This window comes from Hevea brasiliensis, chromosome 18 (assembly GCF_030052815.1).
Source record: "Hevea brasiliensis isolate MT/VB/25A 57/8 chromosome 18, ASM3005281v1, whole genome shotgun sequence".
In the NCBI taxonomy this organism is placed as follows: Eukaryota; Viridiplantae; Streptophyta; class Magnoliopsida; order Malpighiales; family Euphorbiaceae; genus Hevea; species Hevea brasiliensis.
In genome coordinates, this window is record NC_079510.1 from 27624293 (window position 1) to 27636396 (window position 12104).

Here is a 12104-nt window from a genome sequence, read left to right on the forward strand (position 1 = left end):
ATGCCCAGGGCATTTACTATTCTATATCAAACTGCTGCCCCTGCTGAAACACCTTGTTTTGGCTTCTTTTGCTTCTTTCTTGCAGTCCAAGCCCCGCATCATACTCCCCCACTTGAAAAAAAAAAAAAATCCTTGAGTTGAAATAACTTGCAACAATCCAAAAGCACAACCATAACAACTCTAGCACGATTCCCCCCACTTGGAATAAATCCTCCCTCAAATTTTGAAGCGGAAGAGACTGAGAATCTTCATTGGATATGTACATCATATAACTTTCAAGGATGGAATCAATAAGATTGACATGAACAAAGTGAAATTGAGGATCTTCATGTTTTTCTTTGTATCTATGAGAATATCTCACCAAATAGAATCAACAAAAACCATTGGAATTAAAGAGTTAGATAAATCTTCAACTTCCATCAACTTTACTATTTGAGTTTCTTTGATCTCTACTATTGTATCCGTGGATTATTTTTCCTCAAGTACTATTGAAATTTCCATGGCATGATCGTTGTTGTTCCCTAGAACACATTCATCCAAGTCTTCATCTTCAACTGTAGCAAAAGGAAATTCAATTAAAGTTTCAGGTTCCAATTCTTCAAATTTAAGCTCATCCACTTCAAATTGCATTGTTGAATCTTCAAGCTCCTTTTGTTCTTTACTTTCTTGTTTCACAACCAAGAAAGGCTTTGGTTGGACCTCCTCTTGGCAAAATTTTTGTTGGAATAAAATTTGCTCATAATCTAGAGGCAAAAATTCTTGTTCCAACAAATACTTCATAATAAACCATGTATGGACTAGCGATTTCCCTTCTCGCTTTCTTTTATATTGTAGCCATTCCCACCGAGCATATGCACCACTTTTCAACTGATAAGCCACCAATTGGACTCATTGTTCAGGTGCTATATCCACATGGTTAAAAAATCTATCTGTAGACCCTTATTTTGTGATAAGTATGTGCATTGAAGCCGTGGAAAACCCGATGATGAAAAATTATATGACTGTAAGATGTAATTGGAGGCATGGAGCTGAATTATTAATTCCATGGCATGATCTTGAAAAAAATAAAAATAATAATAAAATTTTGGGAAAATTAATTTAATTAAATTTAAATAAAATTTTATTTTGTTTAAATTTAATATGGGTAGTTCTTAAATGGATCTAATTAAGTTTAATTGGGCTCTATGGGTCTAAGAAAACCTAGTTAGGAATTTTAAATGGGACCCATTTAATTATTTTCTAAAAATTAAAATAACAAAATATCTCTCTCCTCCTTGACCCCACTCTCTTCCTCACTCCCTATTGGTGCCTTTCATTTTTTCCTGTCTTCCTATTGGTTGAAACACCTCACCCATATCCCAGTCTTATTCGAATTCTGCAATCGCAGTTGTTTAAGTCATCTAAACTTTATCACCCTAAGACTCCAAATCCTACCACACCTCTTCCTCATTCCCTATTGGTGCCTTCCATTTTTTCCTGTCTTCCTATTGGTTGAAACACCTCACCCATATCTCAGTCTTATTCGAATTCTGCAATTGTAGTTGTTTAAGTCATCTAAACTTTATCATCCTAAGACTCCAAACCCTATCACACCTCTCTCCCAAAACCCTATAAATACCCTACTAGAGAAGAGAAGAAGGGGAGGATGGGAGGAAAGAGGAAGAGAAAATTCAAAGCTATAAGAAATTTAGAGATATTTAAGACTCTTTGAGTTCTTCCTTATTATTTTTTTTTTCTTCAAGAAGATTTTCATACAAGATTTCTAGAAAGTCAGTTTTTATTGTTTTCTTTTCACGATCTATGCTACACAATATTTTAATTCTATGCTCTTTGTCTTCAATTTATTTTATATGTTCATATAGATCATATAATCATGTTTAATTTGAGGGGATACACAACTCTGCACATGTTTAGTTTCTGTCTCTCGTACTTTTATTATTTTTCTTTATTTTCTTTATTTTTTATTACAAACAAAATTGGTAAGTAGCCCTAAGGTAAGTACCAAAGAGGGCATTTGCGCGGAGGTTATATGGAGCTAAACAGGAGTAAGCCAGGGATATCATTGCCATACTAGAAGAGAAGACCATTTTTTAAGGGTAGCTTGCCCCAATGGCAACTGCATTTACCAACAGGTAAGTAACTCTAAACTTATCGAATAACCATTGACATGAAATTGTAGTAATAATAGAACTTTTATTTGGTAAATTAAAATTAACCTTGTTTTTAATTTAACTGACTTTTGCATGTAATTAATTTAAATAAATACTTTGTAAATTAAACTAACATTGGCATGTAAATAAATTTAATTTAATATTTGGTAATTGTAAAATAAATTTGCATGTAAGAAATCTTTATTAGGTTGTGATTGTTTGGGCCTTATGTGATACAACTCAACTCAACTCAACTAAGCCTTTATCCCAAAAATTTGGGGTCAGCTATATGGATTCGCTTTTTCTACTCTGAACGATTTTGGGTTAAATCCTCAGAAATGTGTAATGCTTCTAAGTCATGTTGTACTACTCTTCTCCAAGTCAATTTAGGTCTACCCCTTTTTTTCTTTCTATCCTCTAACCTAATATGCTCTACTTGTCTAACTGGAGCCTCCGTATGTCTACGCTTCACATGACCAAACCATCTCAATCTCTCTTCTCTCAACTTATCTTCAATTGGCACCACTCCTACCTTTTCTCTAATACTCTCATTACGGACTTTATCTAGTCTAGTATGGCCACTCATCCACCTTAACATTCTCATCTCTGCAACTCTTATCTTAGATGCATACGACTCTTTCAGTGCCCAACACTCACTACCATATAACATAGCCGGTCGTATGGTACATGCGGTAAAATTTTCCTTTCAATTTATTGGGAATCTTACGATCACATAAAACTCCCGTGGCACGTCTCCACTTTAACCATCCGGCTTTAATCCTATGACTAACATCCTCCTCACATCCCCCATCTACTTGAAGGACTAAGCCTAGATATTTAAAGTGATTACTTTGGAACAGTACCACTCCATTCAAACTAACTCATTCCCTATCACCAGTTTGGCCTTCACTGAACTTGCAATGCATGTATTCTGTCTTCGTTCTACTTAACTTAAAACCCTTTGACTCTAGAGTACTTCTCCAAAGTTCTAGCTTTCTATCGACTCCTCGTGTCTCATCTATCAGAACAATATCATCCGCAAACATCATGCACCAAGGAATACTCTCTTGTATATGTTTCGTCAGTTCATCTAAAACTAATATAAAAAGGTAAGGGCTTATGGCTGATCCTTGGTGTAATCCAATTGAGATCGGAAAATCTCTTGTGTCCCCTCCCACTGTGCGCACAATAGTAGTTGCTCCTTCATACATATCTTTCAATACTTGTATGTACCTAATAGATACCCTCTTTTGTTCTAACACATTCTATAAGACCTCTCTTGGAACACTATCATAAGCCTTCTCCAAATCAATTAAAACCATGTGTAGATCTTTCTTCACATCTCTATATTTTTCCATCAAGCTTCTAATGAGAAAGATCGCTTCCATAGTTGAACGACCGGACATGAAACCAAATTGATTGAGAGAGATAGAAGTATCATGACGTAGTCGATGCTCCACAACTCTCTCCCACAACTTCATAGTATGGCTCATGAGTTTAATTCCCCTATAGTTTGAGCAACTCTGTATATCTCCCTTATTTTTAAAAATAGGTACTAAAATACTCTTCCTCCATTCATCAGGCATTTTCTTTGAGTTTAGAATCTTATTAAATAATTTAGTTAACCATGCCACTCCCATATCTCCCAAATACTTCCACACTTCAATTGGTATTTCATCGGGTCCACAGGCTTTACCCACTTTCATTCTCTTAAGTGTTTCCTTTACTTCTAAAGATCGAATCCTTCTAGTATAATTTACATTCTTTTCTATTGTTCTATAATCTATATTCACGCTATTACCATTTTGACTATTATTAAAGAGATCATTAAAATAATTTCTCCATCTTTCTTTAATGTCCTCATCTTTCACCAACACTTTTCCTTCTTTAATTGGGCCTTATGTGATATCAGAATAAATTACACATGTACATAATTAACTTAGTTCAATTATCCTTAGGGTAAATTGGTGAAAATTAATTAATTAGATTAAATAGAAACATAGGGTTATTTGAAATTGAATTTGTTTGTAAATTAAATTCTCAATAATAAATTAATTTTAGTCATCTGGTAAATATCATTTAAATAATTAGCAACCCCATAGATAGGAATTACTTGTGCATGAAAATTGTGTGTAAACAACAATCCTTTTTGTGAATTACTTACGTGTGTAGGATTAGAATTGCATTTTTTAGGATAAAGTTTAATAAAGGAATAATAAACAAGACTTCTAGAAACATTAGTAGAGGACTGGCACTCGAATCAACGAGGTTAGACCAGGCGTAAGGGGTGCCTAACACCTTCTCCTTACGTACCCACTATCCCGAACCTAGACATTGGGCTATGGTAATGACGGTTGTGGAAACTCTGCAAGGAGTAAGTTGCCATCCATGACCCTCGGAAGAAACACTAAATATGTCCCGGTTATTACCCGGGTGGTGACTCCTGTCTATCTATGCCTTTGTGGCATAAATCCTTAGTACTGTGGTAGTGTTATGGGAAGACGGTACTTACCAGTGGTTTGATTCTATTAGGATTGTATGAAGTGTATGTCTAGGAAATGCTGTCTAAGGAGGTGGTACTTAAGTGAGACCATTGTGACTCCACCATCTTTCCTGGGCATTACCTGGTGCATTTTATATAATTCTAATGGATGATATTTCGCCTCACGCCCCCCTCCCACACTATCCACATTTGCAATCCAATCTAAAAATTCCTCTATATTAAGATACCCATAGAAAGTAGGAATATCAAAATAACCCACGCTTCTTCTCTTGTCACTGCCATACCATTCATGCCTATTGAACTTGATTGGTATATACTCGTCTTCCTCTTCTGAATCATCATAGTAGACATATTGTCTACGTGCAGAAATTGATCAATAAATAGGATCACCACAAGCTACACCATCTCCTAGCCTTCTTTTGTCAACCCAATTCCTATTTGTTTTAGTTCCCAAAGCACCAAGACGATCTACAATTTCTTCGACGCATCACTCGATACGCTCAAATCTGAGATCCATCCATCACTCCCATCGTTACAACGTTTTGTCCCTATGGTAAAGGGCTCTAGTTCCCCAATCACCATCATGAGAACCACTATAATCGCCACTTCCATTAAGGTAAGTCATCTCGATTAAGGTAATTTCCCCGCTCAGATACCACCTGAAGTAGCATGAAACTCAAATAGAAACAAACTCCATAAATGAGTGAAAAATAGAGAAAATTCTCTGCTAGATTTTTATTAACTGAAAAACTCGCTCAAATTATATAGAAATAAGGGTATTAATAGAGTTTTTTGGAGTCCTAAACCTAATAGAAATATAAATCTACTTTCTAGGAAATTTAGATAAACTAAAACATAATAAGAAGATATAAACTAAATCCTAGATAAAGTAGGAAACAAATAAATCCTAAATAGAGTAGAAAAGCTTCCTAAATTAGTTCTAATTAATTTCTACAACTGTGTGTAGTCAAAACAAGAAGTCCAAGTGACTTTAGGACTATTGGACTTCAAAATTAACTCTAAAAATGTAGCTTTACACAACTGGTAGAAAATCACATGTCAAGGGTAGGTGATTTGGCTCTGATACATGCCCAGGGCATGTGCTATTCTGTATCAAACTACTGCCTCTACTGAAACACCCTGTTTTGGATTCTTTTGCTTCTCTCTTGCTGTCCAAGCCTCGTTTCAACAAAGCATAGAATAGAAAAGGAAATATCCATCAATTCCATGTTCCTTCCCCTGTATCTTGTTCTTCCAATGGGCCCCAATAAAAATTTTATAAAGGGAGTGTAAAGAAAAGGTGGAAATTTTACCCATTCTATTGTTCTGATTTGATGTTGCCATGGCTGCATGGTTCCCTGCACAAGAATTTAAAAAAAAAAGTTTTAAAAGGAGCAAATAATACTACATAAGATTATAACTTTAAACTAGTACGTAACTCATTTTGACACATTTCTTCTTGATTGCAAAACAAAAAATTATATATTAGTATTGTACAATGAATGCCAGCAAAGGCTGATGAGATTTGCCAACTACCAACAAATGTATGAGACAGCATATGCTTCATTGCTACATTCCATGATGATGTGTTATTGAGGTCCAAGTTCACACCCATCTAATTACAACTCAAAATGTAATAGACAATAATTCAGACTGGCAGCATTCCAAATATACATCCAATCAATTGATACATACCTGTAATTCTTATACTTCTAATAAAATAACTAACCTAGGTAAACATGTATTAACACCGTAAACCACTCTCCCAGGCCCAAAATATTATGGCCACTAAGAACTGCTTTTGGTTTCACACTCTCAGGATAGGAACAAAAATACCAAAAATTTGAGATCCTATTTGAAATCCTGTAATTTTAGTCATTAAATGTCATTTGCTGTATAGCCAACTAATCAAAAATTTAAAAGAAATATAAAACAGAAGAGGATTTTTAATTTTCCTTCAGGCAAAGCAGCTAAAGCAGCAATACCATATATTTCACTGTAGGGATCAAACCACGAAGTTGGGATCCCAATTTCAGCAACTACACAGGTGGATAATTGGTAAATGTCTAGGGAACTACAGTAGATGGAGGAAAGCCAAAAGGAACCAATTAATGAAGCTATCATATAAATAAAAAATAAAAAAATGAAAAAACAATGAGGGGAAAAAAGTAAAGAAAAGAACACCAACAAAATTAATATCCTACCCCTTCTTATTAAAATTAAGATCTTTTGATGGTTCATGCTACTAATGCAAATGTAAACTAAGATGAAATACATTAAATTTGTGAAACAGCCTGTAGATGGAGGAACCTACTATTGTTGGTCTGTTCCCCGTTTATTATTTTACAGGTGAAGAGATATTGGATTTAAAAGCACCAAGATGCCGTGAAGATGTAGAACTCTCACACCCAAAACATTCCAATTCAATAAAAAAACCAAATATGACCAGAGGTTACATCCTTATCCCAAAAAAAATCAGAAAATTCCTAAATTTACACTATGAAAAAATTATTCATTTAATAAGTTTAATACAACTAGAAAATGCAAAGGAAGAATAAAAGCTGTGAAAAGATCATTCTCTCCATTACCAGCTTTGTAACAATTAGGGTCCAGCTATGCCTACAGGGAGGAACATATAATATGTTAGAAATGCCCTTGCATATATGGGAAAGTAGTTACCACAGTGCCTTTATCCACAAGGTACAGCCATTAAGCCCACAAAGGCCTTCCTACTCCTTTCCTAAACAAAATCCAAAAAAATATAGGGGAATTGAAGCCCACACAATTTTTCCCTACTTTTACAAGAGCAATTATGCCCACCAAGCCACAATTCATTTTCAATTTGCTATGCAGCTAGTCAACATGATCCCATTCCAAGGACCAAATAGGCAATTCTCAAAGCTATCCACAATCCATCAAAATACAATCCGTAAAAAAGGTGTTGCACTTAACTTTCATTCTTGAAAGAACAATACTTAGTGATCATGATGATCCCTTCTTTCTGTATGTTGAATTTTGCACCTAAGAGTATGAATATCAAATTGGCAGGCTATATGCTGAACTGTGCTTAAAACTGGACTCCCCATAACCAAAATAGCTTTAGGCTAATTTGGTTTAGTTTGCCAACACTTATATGCCCTTTAATTTTCTTGTACATGGCCAATGTGGGACTTATTCCCACAAATGATATTTCAACACTCCCCCTTAATTGGCAACTGGGACATCCGGTTGATAATTGAGACTGAAATGCAGTGGCAACACCGAAAAATTGAACTGAAACTAAAATTAGGCACTGACTTGCTCTGATACCATGTTGAATTTTGAACATATGAGTATGAATATCAAGTTGGAAGGCTACACGCTGAACTGGGCTTGAAATTGAGCTCCCATCACCATTTGGTTTGCCAACACTTATATGCACTTTAATTTTCTTGTACACTACCCATGTGGAACTGCTTCCTACAAATGATACACCAACAATGTACATTGTTTGCAGCTAAGAACCCCTCCTATGTAGCTTCCAAGTGATGATGAGAAAAAGGAAAGGGAGGGGGGGTGGTGAAACAGCAAGCTTGGTAGGAGTTTGAGTGTTCCAAATGGCTATAGTTGGGAAGCTACCCTTCTCCAACAAAGATATTGACAAAGTGGCTCAAGTATTTTATTGTAATTATTATATTGCTAATAATTTAGCTCTTGTAATTTTAATTTTTTATTAGTTAGGTTTTAGTTTCCTTGTATTTTAAGTATTTCTAGTAATTTTGGGATTCCTATTTTAATGAACTTGTCCAAGTAATATTCTTAGACATAAGCATCTCATTTACTTGTTTGGGATAGTAAAATTAAATAACATTTCGGTTCTTTTGAGCTCTATTGGACTGTAGATTTTATTTTCTTTCTGGATTCAAAGATGTTTACAGTTTAGACGTGTTCTAGCCTTGTTACCACTCTTCCGTACTGCTTCAGGCATGCTAGTACAACTTATCATCATTAGTTTGTCAAAACATTATCATGATATGTGCAGTCATCATTCAGTGCCCTAATATTTTCTTCAGACAAACTTAGAAATTGGTCTAAACAATTTAACATGACGTCAAAGCCTACTGGTACACCATCACAGCCTTTAATATTACTTCAGGCGATATAAATATAGATTTATTTTAAGTACTTTTTGTGTTTCCAAATGCCAAACTTCGTTAATAATAACATAGAAATAAAAAGCGTAAGAAATAAAAAGAACCATTCCCACATAAAAAAGCGTGAGAACCAGTGTTGTCACGAGGTGCCTAGGTGAGCCCAGGCGCTCGCCTAGGTTCCCGGGCAAGGCGAAATCCAGGCTCCTCACCTGGGAAGCCTCCGAGCTAGGCAACTTCATTCAGGCACTGCCTAGGCGCCAAGGCGAGGCCTAGGCGAGGTGAGAAAAGGCAAGAAAAAGCAAGAAATTAAAAAAAAAAAAAAATTCTAAGAGAGAAGTTGATCAGCTTTTCTTTTCACTTCTTGGCACCACGTGTCCCTAAGCAGCCAGCCACCTAATTCCAAGAAAGTAAAAAGCTAAAAAAAGTTAAAAGTTGTCTTTTAGTTTTCCCAAAACTCCAATCAGGTCAGTTCTTTTCCCATTCTCCTTCTCCCACACGTTACTTTTCTGCTACTGCTCCACTTTTTCCCCCCTTCTTTATCATGCAGCAGGCTGTCACTCTTCCTCTTCTTCTTCTTCTTCTTCTTCTTCTTCTTCTTCTATAAACCCTAAGGTTCCTACTGCCATGGAAGAACATACTTTATAAAAAAAAATAAAATAAAATAAAATAAACTAAGACTATGCAGGACCTCAAACCCCGTCCAGTGAACCAACGTGTTAGGTATTTCTCTCTCTCTCTCTCTCTCTCTCTTTTTATAATTCTGTATCCTTCCATTTTTTTTTTTGTTAAACATGTCCTTTTTCTTTTCATTCTTCTCTTCTAATGTAATATTAAATTCTGAAATTCTTTTCTGCTGTCACTTTTTATAACCAATATATTAGCTGAAATTCTGCATATATTCTTTTTTTTTTTTTTTCTAAAATTCTGTTACATTTTTATTATTCCAGCAGTTTGCTTCTTGTTTATTTTCTTGTTCTTATTATTCCTTATTAGAAGTGTCATGGAGTTCTTTGCTTTTCATTGTTCTTATATGCAGTGATGGAAATAAACAAATCTTTTTTATTCTTCTCTTTCATTGATATATGATTTAAATTCCTAACTCTAGTCTCTATCAAATATATTGGCCATTCCAAATATTTTTTTTACTCTTCTTGAATACCAATCTAATCCATTCTAGTTTTCTTAATTCTCATGATGTAGTTTTTTCTCTTTTTTTTTTTCATTTGGTTAGGATCAAAACAAATGGCTGAAAAATCTATAACATCATCCTACACAAACACTAAAAAAGATCCAGCATGAAATATAACTAATTGAAAGATCCTAAAGACCCTAATTCAGTGACTTGTAAGTTTTGTGAGAAAACCACTAAGGGGGGAATCTTTAGAGCAAAACAACATCAAGTAAGAAAGTTTAAAAATGCAGCGCCATTCTTAAAATGCCCTCCAGATGTGAAGCAAGAATTGGAAATCTATATGAGTAATCAAAAAGCACAAACAATGGAATCATATGGCTCATTACCTGATTTAGGTGATAAGCCAATTGGAGATGATGTTTATGAAATTGAAGATGAAATGGACCATGAATTGAATGTTAGTGGAAAAAAGGTGGGAATGGGAAAGAATAGAATAGAAGTAGCTAATGGCAATAAGAGGGCAAAATCAATGGGAAAGGGTCCAATGGATTTATATCTGATTCAAAAACCAAATAAAGTAATTCAACATGGCAAAAAAGGAGGGAAGCTTAGACAAACAAGCATGAATGATGCATGTGACGAAGAAGTAAGAGCTAGAACAATTCAGTATATTGCTTGATTTTTTTACCAAGCAGGCATACCATTCAATGCTGCTCGTTTAGACTCCTTTTAGCAGATGATTGAAGCTATTGACAGGTATGAACCAAATTTAAAACCTCTAAGCTATCATGAGTTGAGGGTTCCGCTTTTGAAAAAGGAACTAGCTTACATAGAAGATTTATTGAAGGGACACAAGGATGAATGGGCAAAGCATGGTTGTTCTATTATGTCTAATGGATGGAAAGACGAGAGAGAGAACTTTGATAAATTTCTTAGTCAATTGTCTGTTTGGAACAAAGTTTGTGGAGTCTATTGAAGCATCCTCTTTTGTGAAAACGGGAGAGAAGACTTTTGAGTTGCTTGATAGTTTTGTAGAGTGGATTGGAGAGGCAAATGTTGTTCAAGTGATAACTGACAATGGAAGCAACTACAAGTTAGCTGGTAAGTAACTATTACTAGCTTTTCTTATATATAATTTTTAATTTTTATATTCTTAATGATAGTATAAGACAATTTTAGAATAAATACATGACAATTGTGTATGCATTTCTTTTATTTATTTATTTATTTTTAATAAGGCAAGTTGTTACAAGCACAAAGGAAACACTTGTATTGGACTCCAAGTGCAGCACATTGCATGGACCTCATGTTAGAAGATATTGGAAACATTGCTCAAGTGAAGAGAACTTTGCAAAGAGCAATTTCTGTAATTGGATTTCTTTACAACCACACCGGTGCATTGAACATGATGAGGGAATTCACAAATAAAACGGAATTGGTTAAGCATGGAATCACTAGATTTGCAACTACATTTCTAACATTACAAAGAATTCACTCTCAAAAGCACAATCTTAGGAATATGTTCACATCAGAGAAGTGGGTGAAAAGTAAGTGAGCTAAGGAAGCAAAGGGAAAAAGAGCAAATGAGATTGTGTTGATGCCATCCTTTTGGAATATTGTTCTTTTTACTTTACAAGTGATGGGTCCCCTTGTTCAAGTCCTTCGACTTGCTGATAATGAGAAAAAGCCAGCTATGGGATATATATATATATGAAGCTATGGACAGAGCTAAAGAAGTCATTCAAAAGTCTTTTAAAGGAAATGAGGCCAAATACAAGATGATTTTTTAAATCATTGACAAGATGGGAATGACAGCTTCATCATCCATTGCATGCAGCTGGTCACCTTTTGAATCCAAAATTTTTTTATAACAATCCAGCAATTGAGTTTGATGAAGAGGTCTCTAAAGGATTGTATGAAAGCATCCACAGATTGGTTCCAAGTATTGATGTGCAAGATAAAATAATGACTGAACTGTCAATGTACAAGAAAGGCGAAGGTCTTTTTGGCATTCCCATGGCTATTAGATCAAGAAACACAAAATCCTCAGATATCACAGCTGAATGGTGAAGTCTGTTTGGAAATTCTGCTCCAAATTTGCAACAACTAGCTATTAAAATTTTGAGTTTGACTTGTAGTTCATCTGGCTGTAAACGTAATTGGAGTGTATTTGAACATGTAAGTGG

The 12104-nt window shown here is 34.9% G+C and overlaps 1 protein-coding gene across 5 annotated transcripts in view; it reads right to left on the reverse strand.

Annotated features, from left to right (window-relative positions):
• The window catches only part of LOC110657196 (uncharacterized protein At5g08430), a 45373-nt gene that overhangs the window by 4941 nt on the left and 28328 nt on the right, over nt 1-12104 (reverse strand). For 4 of the 5 annotated variants that reach the window (XM_058140446.1, XM_058140445.1, XM_058140442.1 and 1 more), the window contains one exon: nt 5967-6011. The exons of the other annotated variant lie outside the window; for it this stretch is intronic. In XM_058140446.1, the coding sequence (XP_057996429.1) occupies nt 5967-6011 (45 nt within the window). The remainder of the gene's footprint in view (nt 1-5966; nt 6012-12104) is intronic. 5 annotated transcript variants of the gene reach the window in all.